The sequence below is a fragment of the Centroberyx gerrardi genome, chromosome 5 (assembly GCF_048128805.1).
Source record: "Centroberyx gerrardi isolate f3 chromosome 5, fCenGer3.hap1.cur.20231027, whole genome shotgun sequence".
NCBI classification, from domain to species: Eukaryota; Metazoa; Chordata; class Actinopteri; order Beryciformes; family Berycidae; genus Centroberyx; species Centroberyx gerrardi.
This window is the reverse complement of record NC_136001.1, coordinates 25,695,847-25,716,314: the sequence shown is the minus strand read 5'-3', so window position 1 is coordinate 25,716,314 and position 20,468 is coordinate 25,695,847. Positions and strand designations below refer to the sequence as shown.

Sequence of the window (20,468 nt, the reverse complement as noted above, 5' to 3'; positions counted from 1 at the left end):
TTTTTCTGAATTAACGACATAATTATCTCAGAAAAACAGAGCAGAATTATTTTTTTCCATGAAAACTTTTCTCAGAATTCTGAGATAATTATCTCGCTAATTCGGAAAAAACAGAGCATTTTTGAAAAAATAAAAAAAATCTGCTTTGTTTTTCTGAGATAATTATCTCGTTAATTCAGAAAAACAGGGCAAATGTTTTTTTCTCAAGTGAATGCATTACGCTTCCGTAGATTTGTATTCATGTCATGGCCCATGTTTGTATAAGGCCTGTATGTTCCCTTGTGCAAGAAGCCCAGGAGGAGGAGGGGGTGGGGGGTGGGGGGGGAGCGGGGGAAGTTGGCTGTGCAGCAGGTGGACAGAGAGAGATAGAGTGAGAGAGGGATGGAGTGAATTCCCTGTAAAGGCAGCTGGGCAATGAGGCAGACAGAAGCTAATTAGAGAAGCAGCCTCCTTTACAACTCCCCAATTAGATCAGTTGTGTGTTTGTGTGTGTGTGTGTGTGTGTGTGTGTGTGTGTGTGCAGGCAGCAAGTCAGCTGGCCGTGACAGAGACTGAGAAGTGTGTTTGTTTGTGCGTGCGTGCGTGCGTGTGTGTGTGTGTGTGTGTGTGTGTGTCTTTATCTCCTGGTATGAGGCATCGCGCTCCCTCCTCTCTCCTCCTCTCTTTGGCTCGCTCACCCAAACAAACCCCACGCTAATTATCATCTCTGGCGCGGCACAGAATGCCACTTCCTCTGAACAAGTGTCAATTGGATGACAATTTACAAGCGATACTTGAGGAGAGCGGATGTTCTGACGGGCGAGAGGAGGTTTAATGTTGTAGAGCTTGTTATTATTGTACTCTGTGAATCACGCGCCGATCAGGAGAGAGCCCAAAAGAGAGGGGGGGAAAGGAAAGAGGGGAGACAGAGAGAGAGAGAGAGAGAGAAAGAAAGGGAGAGAGCAAACAGAGACGACTGAGAGGACAGCGGGAATGATGACAAGGCAAAAAGAATATAGAGAGAAACGAGAAGAGAAAGTGAGCTTTCATTAAAAGAGGCAACAGTCGTTACTAGAAGCCTGCCAGCCTATCTGTTTTATTTTTGACTCGCCACTCCAGGCTGCAATAATGAAGACAAAGAGTGGCGTGTTTAACTCGCATCCCATCCCTCCCTTTCACTGGGCCCATCACTGTTATCTCATCACCGGCCTGTGTGTGTGTGTGTGTGTGTGTGTGTGTGTGTCTGTGGGCATCAATGCTATGTTGTGTGTGTTGGTGAATGTGTCTGAGATTGGATGTCAGAGCTACCGTATGTGTGCGTCTGTGTGGCTCCTTGCGTGAGTGTGTGTGTGACTGTGTGTGTGTGTGTGTGTGTGTGTGTGCGCGCGCAGTGCAAATCTGATGAAGATGCTGTTTCCCGCAGGGTGCTATCTGTGCCTCTCTAATGAAGGATAGGACTTTATTGGATTAGAAAACACTGTGTGTGTCTGTGTGTGTGTGTGTGTGTGTGTGTGTGTGTGTGTGTGTGTGTGTGTGTGTGTGTGTGTTTGTGTGTGTGTGTGTGTGCCTGGTCCCCCATTGCTCCCCTACCGCTCAGGGCATAAATACCTGTCAGAGACAATTAGATCCTGATTGATTTTCTAGATCTCTCTTTTATTGTGCCGGTTTCTTTCCCCTTTCACCTGGTAAATGACTGCTTTGAGAGGAAGAATGGGAGTTGTGGAGGTTTTTGTGTGGTGGAAAGATGCGTAAAGGTCAGCTGAGTCCGCCAAGGTTGTCTTAACATTGCCTTTGTCACATCTGACCTTGACTCACAGCATCTAAATAGAGGTTATCCTCATTTAGAGGGTATATAGAGCGGTGGTCCTCACAGTGGGGTTCAGGGACACCTAAGGGGTCCTTGAGAGGGTTCCAGAGGATCCCCATCAAAATGAGGAAGAGTTTAATTTCACTGTAATTTAATTGACTGGAAATTATCCCAGTTGGAGAATACATAAGAATGGCTTTTCTAATCAGAGGTTCAAGGTGTAGACAGTTATAATTCAGTTGTAATTAAACAATAATAAAAACCCTCTCATATAGGATCCCAGGGACATAATCTTATCAAATGGGGGCCCATAGCCTCGTGTGTGTCTATCTGGGGGTTTATGGCATTAAAATGTTGGAGAACCTCTGATATACACGATATTTATGCGCATGTTCAAGTGTGCATGCATTAGTTTGTATATGTCCTGTATGATTTTGCCAGTGTGGTAAATTTATAACACCTTTTATACAAACATGTTGGCATACGGGTATGTTTGTGTCCTCTTCTTTTCAAATCAAACTGATGGCGTGTGTGTGTGTGTGTGTGTGTGTGTGTGTGTGTGTGTGTGTGTGTGTGTGCAGACACGGGGCCCAGACGGAGCTGAAGTCCCACTGAAACACCAGCTCCTGCAGGTTATAGTGAGAGTGCTCCAATACCGCATGCTACTGACAGGTAAAACACACACACACACACACACACACACACACACACAATGTCTCTGTCTCTTTGGGCCCTCATTGTCCCTCTGTCTATGTCTGTCTGTCTCTCTCTCTCGCTCTGTCTCTGTCAGTTTACAGATAAAAGCAGTTTATCTGTCTATGTGAAAGAGCAGATTTGAATTTAAAGCATCAGTGTGTCTGCCATGTCTTCCTGTCTTGACTCATCTGTCTGCCTCTTTTCCAGATTACCTGAACAACCTCTCTCCTGATTCTAAAGAATACGAAGACACACAAGGTAAACCTGTAGGATCGAGCCTCTTATTTCTCTGCTTTAGGAACACTGTGATATTACTGTCATATAACTGACACATAATCTGCCATAATATTGATATGTTTCAGAGGTCAAAGACACACAGCTAGCTCACACACACACTGCAGCTGCTAGATATGTATCAGGGGGCCAGTTTTTGAGACACAGTCACAGAGTGTGTCTTCATTGAATAGGTCTGCGCATAAATCTTTTCCCTCTCTCTTTCTTTCTCTGTTTGTGTTGCAGCTGCCTTGGTGATCGTGTCCGAGGTGGCAGACCAGGCCAATGACAATCTCAAACAGGGGGTAAGTTTAGTCCGGACACACCCCGTGTGTTTAAATTCAGACTGTTTAGTTTGATGTATTCACAGCTGTTATTGAGACGCATCTTTATATTTCGCTTGGCAATGAAAGAGCGATTTGAGGATGGAGGTCAAGCATGAAGAAATTAGACAAAAATAGACAGCTGAGGTTTTTCTGTGTATCAATCCCTCTTCTGGATGACAGTCTCATGGTGAAGTGAAGGAGAGCTCTATCCCTCTGTTCTCTGCTCTCTGCTCTCTCTCTCTCTCTCTCTCTCTCTCTTTCTCTCTCTCTCTCTCTCTCTCTCTCTGGCCTCTGCAGCCTGTTGATTAATGCAAGGACGAGGAAAGATGATGTCATCAAAAGGTCCCAGGTGCATCATTACAAAGGGTGCAGTGTGAGGGTGGACATGACATACACTCCCCTCACACATGCACAGTTCATGCAGATAATTCACGCACGCGAACACACAAACACACACACACACACACACCTACACACACACACACACACACACAAACCCTCCCCCCACCGTATTTCTCGCCTCTCGCTGTCAAGATCCTCTGTGCCTCACTATCTCTTGCCTTCTCTGTCTATCACACTCCCTTTCTTTCTCTTAAACATGCACGCGTCTGTGCGCACGTGCGCACACACACACACAGACTGACAGACAGTGGAAACACAGGCTCCCTCTATCTCTGTCTCTCCTATTCAGTTTCCAGTATCACATCCCTTTCCGTCTCCCTCCCTTTCATTCACAAACAAACAGGGACAGTTTCATTCTCTCTCTCCTTCCGTCAATCACTGGAAAATCACCCTCCATCTCTCTGCTCTCCCCCTCCTCTCTCTCTCTCTCTCTCTCTCTCTCTCTCTCTCTCAGGAGAACTTGCTGCGTCTGGTCCACATAGAGTACAGTGTCAAAGGCAAGAGGGACCTCCTGAAGCCCGGAAGGGTGAGCACCGTCTGGACAGCGTTACTCTGTTTCACTATCAAAACACAACAACACATCGCTCTGTAATGCTATCTGAATGCCAGTCCTCATAGGCCTACCCAGGATCTAATGACCCAGAGCGGATGTAGGCAGCGCTTTGACAGGCTAACATGCTTTTCTCATGCTTTTCTCTCTCTCTCTCTCTCTCTCTCTCTCTCTCTGTTGCGTTCTTTTGGCAGGTGTTCGTCAAAGAGGGCACGCTCATGAAGGTTTCCAGAAAAAGCAGGCAGCCCCGACACCTGTTTCTGGTAATATTTCTATCGCCTACCGTACCGCTGTAGCCTCCAGACACGTTGCCAGACCATAAAGTTGCTGTTATGTCATTGTTACATCCGCGATTTGAAGTGGCGTGTCGATCAGCCGGTACAGCAGCAGAAAGCACCTGCCGTCTTTTTTGGAACAATAGCGAAAAACACAGATAGCTGCTATCGGCGAAAATATGGGGGAACGTTGGGTGGAGGTCACCCTGCGGGGGTAGGTGTGGGGGTGGGGTGGGGAGGAGGCCAAGGCCGTAGACCTCCACTATACACCACACCCATCCAGCGAGGGCCTCCCTCTCCTCTGCTCTGCTCTCCTCCTCTCTCAGGACTTGTTTTCCAGGGCCCCGCTTCCTTACAGGATGTTTGGTGTGGGTCACTGGATGCCGGCTTCCTGTGTATAGGGAGGGGACTGACAGCAAAGTGAAGGCCAGACACCCTGTAGAATGCAGGGAGGAGGAGGTGGAAGGGGTGGGGGTGGGGGGTGAGGGTGTTACACAAACGCGTGAAATAGAGAAGCACACTCTATTGTTCCATGTGTAATCCGCGCTCTCTCGTAGTATGAATTACGTTTGAGTTATGTATCCGAAGGAGCTGCGTTATGATTTTGCCGTATACCGATTTACCGTACCAATAGAAAACAACATTGAGGTTTTCTCATTTTGTTCCATCCTTCTCCCAATCCCTCTAAACAGGATTGTAGTCAAGCGATAGCAGAAAGGGCTTGGTGGTTGATACTCCCAGGCTATAAAGGTTATATAGCCATTTGCTCCCTTGAAGTGAATGACTTCCAAGGGTCAGGTGTAAATTTATGGGCTTTTAAGGAAAGGGAATCCAAACAACGGCGAAGATGAAAACCATCATTCACCTCAGCGACAGAGAGAAGCTGCACCCTTTACACCCGTCTCACACCACCGTCGGGGCCTGGCCTCGAAGAAGAAAGGGAAGCGGGATGAGTGAGTGAGGGAAGGGATTAAAGGGAGGATGAAGCGGAGAGATAGAGAGGACTGCCAGAGGAAAGAGAGAATGAGTGAGAGAGGGGGTGAAGGGTTGCTGGCTGAGATGAAACGGCGCTGCTGAAAAAGTAAATGTCTAAGGCGCCACAGGGTCAAGTAGGTACATTTTGTGTCTCTGGAAAAGTCATTTGTGAATTCTGTTGGCGCTCTGGCTTATTTTGTGTGGGATCTGTGTGGAAGGAGTCTCAGAGTAAATGAGTAGCGGCGGGTGGGGCAGGCGAACAGCGGCGGCCGCAGCCCAGAGGTCGCGGTCGGGGCTGACAGGCCTGGCGATCACGTGCTGTTTTGTCTCCAGCCAGCCAGCCGGTGAGACCAGTAACTGTGGCTGTTTGTGTTGTTGTTGCGGCGGAGGAGGTCGGTTCCACCCAGGCCTGGTTCTCACAGCAGCTGAGCTGAGAGCAGTGTAGCCTGAGGCCAGAGCCGGCCTGGAGCCAGGAGCCCGGAGCAGGGTGGAGAATTCCTGGATGCTGCCTTTACGGCCCCAGCGGATGTTTAGAGCACACATTAGGTGTGACCAATGATGTCATCTCTTTTGTCGGGGCAGAAATAAAATACCTCTCAGAACACAATGGACTCCAAGTATGTTCTGGGGGATCACAATAGTTTTGGTCTGACAAGCAAATAAACGCTGAGGGTTTTTCTGTTCTTTTTTTTTTTTTGAATGCCTGACTTTGTTGTGTGCTTACATGGGAACTGGTGGCTGACGGGTCGCACAGAGGTGTGTGAATAGTGTGAAAGGAAACATAATCCAAGCAGCCGAGCCCAACAAGTCGGTTTCAAGGAGGATTAAACAATGAGATTTGTGGAACAAAGCAGTTTTGGATATTTTGCTCAGGGTAACACCGCCTCCTTGTGGTGATTTGGCGTTATTACGTTCTAAATAATTGGGAATTAGGGTACTATTTTAGTTAAACAAAAAATGATTTAATATTCTCATTTATCTACCATGTTATACTTTTCAAAAGCAGGTGGTGAGAATGAATGAATGAATGAATGAATGAATGAATTCTCATATATTATACCCCTCATTTTCTCTTAATTTCTGTTTCCTCCATCAGATGAATGATATAATGCTGTACACCTACCCTCAGCAGGATGGGAAATACAGGCTGAAGAACACCTTATCTCTGTCTGGGATGAAGGTACATTGACCTTTCACTTCTATGACAATCTCCACTGATCACATGACCTCTGACCCTCCCATGTCTTCTCTGTGCACAAAGTTTGTTGACTGGACTTGTGATGTGTTTTTTGCCCCCACACATACAGGTGAGCAAACCTGTCCTGGACAACGTGCTGAACTGTCTGAAGATTGAGGTGTCCGACATCACCATCACACTCTCTGCCAGGTGAGCAACTGACTGGTTGACTGACAAGACACTGAATTCAAAGATCTGTGAATCTTTACTGACTGACACAAGCCTTTCAGAAGCATCAGGTCCGACAGTGTTTCTGTGTCTCTCCTCAGCTCGGTTGGGGAGAGGGAGGACTGGTTCCACACGCTGAGTCGGGCCATAGCGGACCATGCTGCAGGACTCTGTACGTTTGGTGGACCCTGCAGTGAGGTAAGAAAGAGAAACTTTGGTATAGATAACAAAAAACAAATGCTTTAGGTCAAAAGTGAAAAAAAAAAAAAATAATAATAATAATACATTTTTTTTGAGGGCACCTTTCAGGACACCCAAGGTCGCCTTACAATGCGTAAAAAGAAACATACTCGAACAGGTAAAAACAGCGAAACATGGCAAAGACACCAGCATAGACAAAACAAAACAAGTGACATAAGGTGGGCAGACACGTATAGGAGGGGGAATAAAAACAGTAACACTGTAAGGATATAAGGGAAAACGTACAGTACGATGGGCATTACAGTGAGTAGGCCAGTTTGAACAGGTGAGTTTTGAGGTGGGATTTGAATGCTGTTATGGTGTCAGACTGTCGAATGTGTGGGGGCAGAGAGTTCCAAAGCCTGGGAGCAGTGCAGCTGAAAGCCCTAGCACCCATGGTGCTGAGGTGTGAGGTGGGGATGGTCAGAAGACCAGCTGAGGATGAGCGCAGGGAGCGGGAGGGGATGTGATCCTGGAGGAGGTCAGAGAGATAAGTGGGGGCTAGGTTGTGGAGGGCTTTGAAGATGAGCAGAAGGTTTTTATAGTCAATCCGGTATTGAACAGGGAGCCAGTGTAGTTAGATGAGAATGGGGGTGATGTGGTCGGATGATTTGGTGCGAGTAATGATCCGGGCAGCCGAGTTCTGAATGATTTGAAGTCTGTTAAGCAGTTTGGTGGGAAGGCCAGAGAGAACAGCATTACAGTAGTCAATCCGGGATGTGACGAATGCGTGGACCAAGACTTCAGTGCTGGATTGAGAAAAACACTCATTTAACTCAGTGGATAATGAAGTAGTGTTAGCTCGACACTTAATTTTATTACTTCAGTCATTACTGCCTGGGCGCAGTAATTTTAACAGTAGATGTTATGTTAGTTGTCCATTGCACCCCTAAAATTGCTGATTGCATCCTCTCTAACTAACAATATTGATAAGGTGTGTTTATTAGCCCCAGCTTTGTTCTTGTGTATCGCCACATACTACCATAAAGGTCATGCAGTGTGTGGTTGTACCATCTTAACATCATCCTGACCTGGCTGTCTCCACTATCTAATGTGTGTGTGCAGGCCCGTGAGAAGCTGTGGATGGCTCTGGGTGAGGCCGCTCCAGTTCTGGTGCCGGTGTCCCATGTGATGATGTGTATGAACTGTACCTCCGACTTCAGCCTCACACTCAGACGACACCACTGCAACGCCTGCGGCAAGGTCAGACACACAGCAAAATAGACGTTTGTACAATAGAAACGACTTTGATTTGTTTCTGATCGATATTTATTACAGTTTTGGTTCAGTGTAGAGTATACAATTGAAATTATTGGCCAGAATCAGAGCACAGCATTGTAATAGAAATCAAATTAAATGAGGTGCTTTTGTTCAAAATGCTATATATCCATTTTGGAATAAAATCATTATGTGAAGTTCATCACTAAATATCTCTAAAATATATATCCAGTAAGTAAAAGTTATAATTTCTATCAGCCAAAGACTTAAGTAACCTGCTCTCCTTTAAAATAGACTAGAATTAGTTTTAATTTTGTGCTTTTGATCATTTTGTGAGAGTATGTGCGATTTTTTCAAATGGTGGATATCTCATTTCGGATCGAAACTCTTCAAATCAAATGAAACCCACTGTAATTGGATGCTGTCTCTCTGTGGTTTGTAAATGTCCTTGTATTCTCTCTCTCTCTCTCTCTCTCTCTCTCTCTCTCTCGGAGCAGGTGGTGTGTCGTGCTTGTTCCAGGAACAGATACCCACTGAAGTACCTCAAAGACAGGGTGGTCAAAGTGTGTGACCACTGCTACGCCGAGCTCAGGAAAAGAGGTGAGTCTTGGCTTTCTGTACGTAGAAGTGTGCTGGTTTCAGTTTGCCCACCAGGCTTTCTGTTCCCCAGAAAATTGTATTAACTGTGTGTGTGTGTGTGTGTGTGTGTGTGTGCAGGTGGCAGTGTGTCGGGGGCTTGCGGTAACTCCAGCCCTCGGTCTCACCGGGCCAGCCGTCCCCTCTCTGCTGTCTTCCAGAGCCTGCAGCCTCCCAGTCTGTGGAAGAGCAGAAAGTGCACCTCCCCTCTCAACCAGGTGGACTATACACCTCCTCTCTGCCATCTGTACCTCTGTTTCATGTCTAACGCAGCATCCTTCCTTCCCTCCCCCTGTGCAAGTGGATTTAGGCTGGGGACACACTCGAAGACTTTTAAAATCCTTAACAATTTTGAAAACGCGTTGCATCGTACACACGACGACAGATTTCACTGATTTTTTTGTCTCTCAGTTGTAAATAGGCTCACACTAGACGATTAGGCAAGGATGAGGTATATCAACGTTAATGTGCATTAATATGCACTCAACAAAAAGAAATTAAAAATACAAAAAGAGAATTTGGGTCAAGCTGTGGCTGGAGAGATGCAGTCAACAAGGCCTGAGGTCAATAGGCCTTATCAGAAAAAAAGGTAATGTTAGGGTAGTAAGTTCCATTCATTGTAGGACAGGTTTCCTAAGTTTTTAATTTCAAGGACCTTAAACAGATGTGAATTGTTATAATTAATGTAACTATTTAATATAATGCTTCCGCCTCACCATACTGTAAACTCGCTTGTCATTGGATATTGTCGGTTTCCACTCTTGGAATGAATCCGTGATCACCACACACTTAAGGACCCGTCCGGATGTCGGGTTGTAAATATCAAACGTGTTTCATATTATTAGGGCAGCTCAGATCAGTCTGAGTTGATCAGGGTGGGTAAGATTCAGTTAAACCAACCATTGGTCATGAACAGGGTTTCCAACTGTCAAGATGGGTAAATCTGATTTAAATCAACCCAATAATCCTCAGTGTGCTCCAGCCTTATATGAACAAAGGGGTTTATTCTGTACAAGTAAATAAAGACCTGTTCCCTGACCGGGAATCGAACCCGGGCCGCGGCGGTGAGAGCGCCGAATCCTAACCACTAGACCACCAGGGAGCTGCACATGTGTGTGACAAGCCTGTGTGCTGGAATGTCTGGCATGTATGGCAGCAAGGAAGACATCTAGATCCCAACGTGTAGTGCAAAACAACTGCCTCTAGGGTGCACTGTCTATCTATCTATCTATCTATCTATCTATCTGGGTTTATATCTGTTCCTATATCTAATGTGTCATGTGAAACACCAGGTGTCACTGGGGGCGGAGGGCTCCACCATGAGCGGCAGCCTGCAGCGCCGAAAGAAGAGCAAGAGGAAGTGGAAGCGGCTGTGGTTCCTCCTCAAAGACAAGGTGCTCTACGCCTTCACAGCCCGTGAGGTGAGGGGGCACAGAGTCTCCCACACCAGCCCCGAAACACACACTCGCTCATCATCACTGATTCAGGGGGGCCTTTGCACACACTCGCACACACTCACACAACCTTTGTCTATCCCTCTCCCTCCTCAAGTCTGGCCCGCGCCATACAAAACTAAAAACAAGTTAACGTTCACACTTCCGCAGCTCGTTCTACAGCCCAATTATCTTTTCCTTTCCTCTGGGCAGAACACTAATTACTTTCCTAATCGCGGGAATCTCTGTGCTCTCTCTGTTTCTTTTGGCAAGTATGCATTTGAATATTGCGCTGCTTTATTCTTCTTGTACAACATGAAATACTTGTAACTGACATACCTCTATACATATGATTGGTGTTTTTAACTTATATGCCAGGTCTGTACTTGATGTGTATCCTCTTCCCTGGTCTCCTCAGGATAAAGTGGCTTCAGAGAGTCTGCCTCTGCAGGGCTTCACCGTCAAGCTGACTGAGAGGCCGGAGGGAGAGGAGAGCAGCAGCGTGTTCCAGCTCTACCACAAGAAGACCCTCTACTACACCTTCAGAGCGGACGATCCACTCACCGCACGCAGGTCAGCAGCACCACTGAACACATATAGGTAGACAGGACCACAGCATTCGGTATTTTTGTGTATTGTAGCTGCAGAGGCTGTTAAAAAGCTCGTTCCCTGACCGGGAATCGAACCCGGGCCGCGGCGGTGAGAGCGCCGAATCCTAACCACTAGACCACCAGGGAGAAGTGAGGTGATGCCAGCTGCTTGCTGGTTGGCATGTCTGGCATGTGTGACAGCCGGCAGGGAGGATCAACTCTTTGGTGTGTAGTGCAGCACTTTGCCACCAGAGAGCACTTTCCTCCCAGTCCCATATGACCTCTGTCATTTATGGAAGATGGATGACATCATTTTTGGTGAGCATACATCCATATGGTTTGTGAATGGAGCCACATAAGGTGCCTCAACAGTGGTGGATCTGGTTTGGCCGCACTAGTCACTCCACTGGCCACTCTATTTTTCAAGACAGCAAGTACAATTCATTTTTGTGGTGTGTTTGTTTTCTCTTATTTTTCATCTGTATTGTTCATCTGTATCCTTTGTTGCTTTTTAAAACACTGGGATTTTTTTGTTAGAAGCACTTTTACTTACTGATTTGACAAGGGAAAATGAAAGTCTGTAACTGGTGAAAAATGACAATAGGCCTCTTACATTGTACAGTTCGTCAATAGTGGCATTCACGCTGGTAACCTCTCAGGTTGACAGAACATTCTTATAAAAGGCCATTGCCTGCGTTTATCTCTTCCAACTTAATCTTTCCTGCATAAAAGGCGCCAACCGGCACAATAGGTGTTGACAGCTTATTCAGGAATGGCTTGTCATTACTTACTGTCATCACCATCTGAAAGAAGCACATCTCAGCTAAATTTAACGATCTACAAAAGGGGAAGTATTGACTGTCCTGATAAATTGTTATGGAGTAAAAAGTACAAATCACAGATGGGCTGTATCATTTACAAAACATTTTGAACAATACATTGAATTTCTTTACTCTTTTTCTGTCCAGGAACCTGATTTTGATTATTCCCACAAACTCCACTTTTGCGTCATTGTTTATTAATTTGTAATAAAAGTATTGTACTGTAAGGATCACAGAGGCTTATCATAATTGTAATTTATAGCCCTCTGCAGTTATTGTTGACATGGGAATGCTTTGCGTCTTTATTTTCAGGTGTACAGGATTAGGATATTTCAGGAAGTTTTCTTTCCTTACACAAACTAATTTAAAACCCCATTTGGACCATGTAGTGATTTGTCAAACTACTATTGTAGCTCTATACCCTTTCCTCCCATTCAAGGCTGCTTTGTAACAGAAAGTGATTTGTATGTGCTTTAGATACTTATGTGTCCCATGTATCATTGCGTGAACAGGATCATGGTGGATCAAGGATTCATGTTTCTCCTTCTTGTTTTTCAGATGGGTCAATGCCATGGAGGAGGCTACCGTTTTATAGCATCTACCCAATTAAATGCACAAGCCCTGCTGTCCATGACTGCTTGAACTCAAACCCCTTCATGGAGTACAACATAGCTACCTGCTGCACCTGAAATCAGAACACCAGTAAGGATACATTATGTCTGGCCTGTTGCGGATTACTGCGTGAGAATTACATTACCTGGGGATCTTTGACAAGCCTGCCACCTAGTGGTAGGAACACAGTATGGTGGAATGAGTCCTGAGATGCAACTGTGTGGAGAAGAGAGTGAAGTGGAAACCTCTTGTTGGAGAGTGATCTAACACATGAAAGCTCTCTTGTTCAGATCACAGGAGCCTTTACTGTACAGGAGCAGCTTGGATACTCTGCACGCTTCATCCAAGAGCCTGAGATAGGAACATCAGTCCCACAGTTGCACCTTTTTAGATGGGCCATTTTGTTTCACAAGTCAAGGTTTGCTGTATTTATGCAGCTACTATCAAGGACGTCCTGCTCTTTTGATCCTGCAGAAAACATCACATCCTACATTTTTGTACATGACACATCTTCAATCTGTGTCCTGTAATGGATTTAACTGCATTTTGATGCAGCACAAATGCAAAAATATTCAAAACAAACTTTGCTCCATATTAGTATTTACAGCTAGTATAAGGGAAAAATAATTGCCACCATTTTAGAATATCTAAGGGATATTTGGTATTTTGAATATATATTGTGAAGTATACGATGCAGATATTGAAGTGAATTATATGGTTTATTTGTACAGAAATTATGTTACACAATGTTTTGAGGAAGAGGTCATTTTAATCATCACAGTGTGTGTACACTATTCTTGTGCAGTTTTACACAATGTTACTCTTGTATTGAAGCTATTGGAGCGACCCTCAGCATGCCGACTGACTAAACAGTATTTCTATAATGATGAACAGTTTCAAAAATAGTTCGTATTTGAATCTGTGGCTTTTCAAAACTTTTGAAAATTTGTCATACATTTTTAAAGTGCCAATTTGTTTCTTCCGACTGAATGCAGTGCAATTTGCAATTGTAGAGATGAATGTGCCTGATATGAAACTGTACTCCTCATTAGTTTTTAATGTCATCACAGTACTGTACCACTATCATGCCTCCAGAAGAGACCGTGATACCATTTGCTTTCTATCTACTCTTATATCCTTTAACCTTATAGTATTTTGAACAATGAGAGCTTACTATGTCCAGTTACAGTCTGATAAGAATATACTATTGTGCCATGTTTATTAATGCCTTTTTCATGCTGTATATATACTGCCATGTGGAATTGTACTTTAACCTCTTGGACTTCATGGCAACTGCTGAAAAAAGCGACTGTCAAACTACCTATAACCTTCCAGTGTTAGTGTCAACTGAGCCACTTCTCTCCTCAGCAGTATTACCAGGGATGTCAAAGGAGTGTCACTCCTCTAATGATCATCAGATATCAACAATTTCTCCTAAATAACCTACCTGAGAATATGATTTGCTCCATTCAGAAAGCAGCTATACACATGCTCCTCCACACCTTTAAATTGCATCATTTCTAAAGCACACTTTCTTTCTTTCATCAAGTACTGTTTGGCTTTTTTACCTGTGATTATTATGGGGCATACCTATAGTGTTATTATGGATTGTACCTCTTGCATAAAGTGCATTGTAAATGTAAATGTTTATGTATATAGATACATACAAAAATAAACTCTTTGGAAAAGTTCACTCTATCTGTGTTTCCACAGTAGGATTCCCCAGCCGACAAAATGCACCAAGCTGCTTTTTCTTTTACAGGAACCTGTTTCTACTGTATTTGAAAGATAGAAGATAAGTGATAAACACTAAGATGTCCCTGAAATAAATACATACCTGTATTTCTATGCTGTTACAGTATGTATAGGTGTTGGTAAACACAGTATTGTTCTATGCTAGCATATGTCCAACAGGGGGCAGCAGCTCATTGCAAACAGATCTTGACTGTATGTTCAGGAACAAAACATGGGAGGGTTTCTCTCTGTATATCTCTAATTTCTCAGTGCAGTTGGTGTAGGGGTTATGGATCGGTGTGTTTGACATTGGACAATTCAAAGAAAACAAAGCAATAAGATGCAAACCAATTACAAAAGTTTACATTTTATTGACATAAGTGCTGCTTGGTGGATCACTTATCAGCGGGCCCTAACACTTCAGAAAAGGTCTTTTTCTATATTTCACTGTTAAAGTAATAGGAATACATATTACTTTTCAGTATCAGACTCCTGCTGAACACATTTGTTGCGTTAGACAGAGAGAGACATGACTGACTTGTGGATGGAACACATTTTTACAGCCTATATATATCAAACCTGTCCTAGCTCAACACACGGTTCTGTTTTAGCGCAGTGATTTCAGACGTTACAAATGTAAACCAACCTTTTCCAAGCCAAACTCCTGAAAATTGAATCTAAACCTGTAGTTCTGGAAATATTGATTCGTTGGAATACCTAAAATTGGTTGGTTCCTCTGTTTTTATTTAGATGTCACTTGTGCTTTTATTGTAGTCGTTATGTTTGTGACTTTTATTTTATTTGGATGTCAGATTAAATTGTTACTTGAGTTGTGGGGTTTGCATTGTGTGTGTGTGTGTGTGTGTGTGTGTGTGTGTGTGTGTTAGGATGTCAATTTGGTTGGTGCTTTTATTTTGAAGACTTGAGGTAAGGTATGTACTGTGGGGTGTCATTTTGAGTGGTACTTCTACTTGTAATTTATCTTTTACAAGTACAGCACCCACCTTTTGTAGCACTTGTCTTGTCAGAGGACTAACCTTGATGCTCTTGATGCAGGAAATTAGAGCCCAGGCCACTGTCTTGTAATCAAAAGGTTGAATTCCCACAACAGCCAATGTTGTGTCCATTAACAGCCATGTGTCCTTGATCAAGACACCGAACCCTTACTTGCTGCTCACTCAATGTGCATCGCTCTGGATAAGAGTGTCAGCTGAACTCTACACTGTAATATTGTCCCGAGGCCACAGAGCCTCTTGTCAACCTCTGTATAAGTTATCTTAAAGGAGTAAGATGCCCCCGCTAAAAACAATGTGATTCTTTTGCTTGTTAAATACAATTTTGTGTAGGCATTTAGTGTACACGTTAGTCATGTTACAGACACTACATTTAAATAACATTTAAATCACATTTAAATGATAAAAAACAGCTTTGATGATGTAATTGAAAGTAAAAAGATTTAAAAAGGGGGCAGTTCTCACCACTGCCTTCCATCATTTTCAAAATGACACTGCTTGGCCCAAGGGGGGTGCAGCAGTTATTGGTCAAATCAAGGTGACTTATTTGTTCCTGATTGCCCCAGAGGGGGTCTGCATCATTTGTGGGGGACGACATCTTTACTGTTGCCTCGTTTTAGATGTACTTTGTTGTTAGGTAACCTGACTGCATGGCCCGATACATCACACACATATTCAAATCCACTGCCAATCCAGGCAATCATTAGTTCTTTATCTCTCCAGTCTCTTCACTTCCCGGCTACGGCCAGACTGCTGCGTAATATGACCCAGGTCAGATAAGTTAATTAGTTATATCAAAGAGTTCCACAGAGCCACAACAACCAACTAAGACGGCAGCGGACCGCGACCAGGAAAGCAGTGACTGGCATGAATAATTAAAGATAAAGAAACAGCACAAAACATTTTGGCCTATTTCTTTTTCGACGGCTGCAATATTAATGACCGTGAGTTAAACAGAGCAGGCCCAATGTGAGAACTTCCTCAAGAACAAATACAGCTTTGCGTTTAATGTAGTGGCCAGCACAGGTCCCCTGAAACCTCAAAACTGGCATCTGATTTGATAATTACCAATTACAGACTATTGACTGTATAAAGATAATAAAGAACGAAGATAAGAAGAGACATAAAAGGGAACATTGGAAACCATGGAGGAGAGGGCTTGGGGAGGACACCGTTGTTGGATACAGAGATCAAGATTAAAAGATAATTTCCAAATAGATGAATAAAAATGAAGGCATGGCATGTCAGATAGAAAATAGGCAGAACAAAAAATAGGAAAATTGGGGTTGCTCTAGTTACGCGATCCCAGGAGCGTCAATGACCCAATACTAAGTTAGCAGCAACAAAGAGAGACAGGAGCAAGACAAAGAAAGGCACTGAAAGCAGGGAAAGTTGTTCATTTCCTTCAAGTACCTGAAAGTTAAAGACACCTTGTTCCACTTTTCATCTTGATGGGACCATGTTGCTCACTCAATCACACACTCGCTCACACACAAACACACACAAACACAAAATCTCTCCCTCAGTAGCCAGGGAAAAGGGAACCAGAGATGCAGAGAGTGATTAGGTCACCGTCAGCAGACTCCAATCAATAGCCTTCATTTTCTGTAGGCTCTGCAAAAGGTAAGAGAAGGACTTCTAAAAATAGGGAAGGACAACTCCTCCTTGTCCATCCTTGGAAACTTTCAAATCCACATCCAGGAGACCAATAATAAGTCACAAATTGAATAGAGTGTGACTTTATTGCTCTGCAAAAACGCCAATCCAGTGCAGACGATAATGTTCAGAATTTAGAAAACACAGAGAATAATAAGGAACTCAGCAGATGGATAATCAGGAACTCAGCAGATGGAGGAGGCAAAGACAAAGAGAGCGAGGTGAGATTTAATTGGAAAAACTGATTAATGTTTTAATTACAATTAAAGGTCCCTCCAGTGATACTTTTGCGAGAATGTCAATGGGATCATTCTTCCCTGGCTGAGTAGCCTACATTGACAAGGAGTCCAACACAGGGCCAGTGTCAGCCAGGTTAGTAACTTTCCATGCTGTAATCTAAAATCTTGTTCCATTTGGATACTGTAGACAGGAAACACCTGACCAAACTTCGGGGTCACGGGTTATTTGAGCAGGAAGCATGTCATCTGATTTTTGCTTTTGTGAAATGCTCCAATTCAGGAGTGCAGAAATGTAGAATACGTAACACTATGAGGGATAAATATGAAATGAAATAAGTGGCTGGTACACATTCTTTGTTTCAGAACAACATGTACCAGAGAGCTGTTGGTGTTCAGGCTGTGTCTGTTATCTGCTCTGGTGGCTGGAACGACATTTAAAACCAGAGGAAAAAACATGGGCAAAACACTTCTGGATGTGTTTTTGCCGTTTTTATCACAGCTTGAGAGGAAAGTCACTTTGACAGTGGCTAAAAGAGGAAAGTATTATGCGGCTTTTAGAGATAACCCACCCTCTAACCAATGGTTTAGCTTCATGTCACCATGTAGGGGTAAAACCAGCCCTGTTTCTGGCCAGAAAACTGGTCTGGTTCACCTCAAGGCCATTTGAATGAAGAAACTTTTCGATGTTGAAGTGTTCCTTGTCTAAGTGATCAGCCTTGAAACATGAAAAACATACAGCAAAGAAGAGGCAGAAGAAAGGCGGCATAAGGCAAAGAATTGAGAGCTGAAGAGAGAGAGGGAGACGGAGAGAGAAATGGGGACAGATGGAGATAGGCAGATTTAGTCGGTGGCATGTCTCCTGATGAACGGACCATTTCTCTCCTTTTTTAGAGGTTGTTTTTTCATCCCTCCCTCCCTCTCTCTGTTCCTGTCATTACTCACTCTGATGTTTACCCTGGCACCACTGGCATGGCAGAAACAGGCATCAGGACAGGAACCGTCTGGGTACCCTGCCCTGACAGCTGCTGCCAGACTGTCAGGGGCACGGTCATACAAGCCGTATTCACTCAGCAGATATGAAACCAATTGTCAGATTCAGGCACTGAATGCATAGTGACATGCTACCGCTGCTCTTACAAGGAAATTACATAATCCTAGGAGACCCAGTCAGGTTTATCCCTTTTAGAAGTGCACAAACTGGGACTAAAATCTCAAATTAATCCAACAACTGGGCCTCAAACTGGAATTCCAACATTTAAAGATACACTCACACTGAAATGAAAAATAACTTTTTTGCCTTTTTGGCTCATTCTAACTATCATACCATACACTTATTTGACAATTTATGCCCCCCAAAAAATGACAACAATTTTATTTTCTTGTATTTTTATATCAAAATCTCATTACTTTTACTTCCTGGAAGATAGGAAATCTTTAGTGGTGACTTCATTGTGTACCAGGAAGTGTACATAAAAATTACAACCAATAAAGTGACATCACAGATTTTTTTCAACAATCCTGCCCCTCCCATCAAATAAAACTGCCTGTCACCCTAACTGATATCCATTGGTTTACACTTTTGAATGATCCCTCCCTGCTTTATGGCCCACACCAATATCCTGTTTAAACAGAAAATGCATCACATTAAGGAAGAAAGATGCTCTCAAAATGCGGTTTCATTGTGACTTTAAAGCTAGGCGAATTCACACTTTGGTGGCCCCAAGTGGCAGCAAGAGATAACTGAACTTTTGAAAGTTCGTGGGACGTCATTACCCAGAAAGCATGTAACATGTGGCGTCAGTAAACTGTGCACCACATTTATTCTTCTTAGTGTCTGATAGGAGTGGAGATGGTGAAAAAATCTTTTGACAGCAGGTTCAATCATCATTGGCGAATTCAGTGCTTGCTTGCTGCTGTTTCAGAGAAAGTTTTGTATTTCACTCTTAAGTTTTGAATTGTCACCATGTGCACCGAAAAGATTCCCCACCAGTGACCATACCTGATATCTGAAATTAATTCGGGCAAATATGGTGAATCTTTGGGGTCTCAATTAGTGGAGATGGGATGGTTTTCTCTGTTGCAGCCCCAAATTATAATTTAGACTGAGAAGACTGGTGTATTTTCACATAAAAATCTTTCCAAGTGCAGATTTAAGTTGCTAAGTGGTGTGTGTACTTGGCTGCAAATTTGGAGGTTTTGTGTGTGGCACTACAGTCTTCAATGTCGAGTCACTAATGCTCCCTGGGGAGTGTGTTTGTGTTTGTGTGTGTGTTTGTGTGTGTGTGTGGGGGGGATTATTAGCAGCAAGCTCTATTGTCTTATCAAGCTTGCGTTATAGTCCTGGGCTTTGTGGCGGTGATGAGGTAATGGTTTGTGGCGATGAGTAACCCTTTCTAGTCCAACTCAGTCTATCAGCATTCAAACCAAATCTCCCATTGAGTATGTCATTGTACTCTGTTAAGAGCTATAAATAGCCCCATAGGAGCTGAGACAGATTGTCTAAATTTACCGGTTCATTCTCTCTTATAGCCTCAGAGGGAGGGTGGGGGCTGATGAGTCAGCACCACGTGGATCTCTCTGCCCTGCGTGGGTGACGAGAGAGGAGGGGAGGAGAGGAGGGGAAAGGAGAGGTGGAGAGGGAGGGAGGAAGGGAGGGATGGGGACAGGCCATGCACCAGGGACTGGGAGTGTGGAGGTACTGTGGGCAGGGCCAATGTGTAAATGCATGGCTGTTTAGACCGGCCCACCAACTGTCTTCTCACCAAACCTGTCTATCATGTGTGTGTCTGAAAGAGAGAGAGGGAGGGAGAGAGAGAGAGAGGAGAGAGAGAGAGAGAGAGAGAGAGAGAGAGTTTGTGTGTGTGTGTGCACGCCCAGATGTGTATCCTACACACATTGCCTTGATTTCCTGGTTTGCTGAGCCTCCCGCCAAATCCACATTTTCCTGGAGAGAAACATTGTCGAGTACAATTAACACTCAGTGCAACTGTAGAGCTTCACACTCACTTCCTTGTTTTGCATTTCAACTTTGATGTGTTCTCTGATATCAGGCAAGCGCACAGTATATTGCATAAAGGCAGAACAGATAAACGTATTACAAAACAAACTGTAGTGCAGTAAGTGAATCCTGGGCAGACCCAGGATCTGACATGAAACAACACATTGACATCACACAGCTGTAATCCTAGAGAAACTGCCTTTCTGAAATAACCAGTATCCACTCTCTCAAACCCCATACCCCCCTGCCCCCTTTCTGTGTGTGTCTCCTCTCAATTCACTTCAATTAAATTCAATTTAATTCAATATAATTCAATTCTAATTGCTTTATTGGCATAAATGTTAGATGAGCAGTCTTGCCAAAGCCTATAGATACAATGAAATAAAAATAATCAAAATAAATAATTAGCACATAACAATAAACCTCCGTTCCACTTGTATGACATACTATATGACCACCATGTTCATGTAGTTTCTCTCTCTCTCTCTCTCTCTCTCTCTCTCTCTCTCTCTCTCTCTCTCTCTCTCTCTCTCTCTCTCAGTGTATTTGGGAATTCACCTGGTCGACGTCACACATTCACTCCTCCGCAT

At 43.8% G+C, this 20,468-nt stretch overlaps 1 protein-coding gene and 2 non-coding genes across 3 annotated transcripts in view; 1 reads left to right on the top strand and 2 right to left on the bottom strand.

Annotated features, from left to right (window-relative positions):
* Window positions 1-13,929, top strand: part of fgd5a (FYVE, RhoGEF and PH domain containing 5a) — a 34,777-nt gene extending 20,848 nt beyond the window's left edge. The window contains exons 8-21 of the mRNA XM_078283482.1: window positions 2,368-2,458; window positions 2,690-2,740; window positions 3,002-3,060; window positions 3,938-4,009; window positions 4,228-4,296; window positions 6,380-6,463; window positions 6,591-6,670; window positions 6,790-6,886; window positions 7,994-8,131; window positions 8,644-8,746; window positions 8,864-9,000; window positions 10,075-10,203; window positions 10,634-10,788; window positions 12,185-13,929. Coding sequence (XP_078139608.1) covers window positions 2,368-2,458; window positions 2,690-2,740; window positions 3,002-3,060; window positions 3,938-4,009; window positions 4,228-4,296; window positions 6,380-6,463; window positions 6,591-6,670; window positions 6,790-6,886; window positions 7,994-8,131; window positions 8,644-8,746; window positions 8,864-9,000; window positions 10,075-10,203; window positions 10,634-10,788; window positions 12,185-12,221 — 1,302 coding nt within the window. The 3' untranslated portion in view covers window positions 12,222-13,929. The remainder of the gene's footprint in view (window positions 1-2,367; window positions 2,459-2,689; window positions 2,741-3,001; window positions 3,061-3,937; window positions 4,010-4,227; window positions 4,297-6,379; window positions 6,464-6,590; window positions 6,671-6,789; window positions 6,887-7,993; window positions 8,132-8,643; window positions 8,747-8,863; window positions 9,001-10,074; window positions 10,204-10,633; window positions 10,789-12,184) is intronic.
* trnae-cuc (transfer RNA glutamic acid (anticodon CUC)) lies at window positions 9,813-9,884 on the bottom strand. Its single transcript has one exon. It is a non-coding gene; the product is annotated as a tRNA-Glu (tRNA).
* trnae-cuc (transfer RNA glutamic acid (anticodon CUC)) lies at window positions 10,881-10,952 on the bottom strand. Its single transcript has one exon. It is a non-coding gene; the product is annotated as a tRNA-Glu (tRNA).
* Window positions 13,930-20,468: the final 6,539 nt, after the last annotated feature.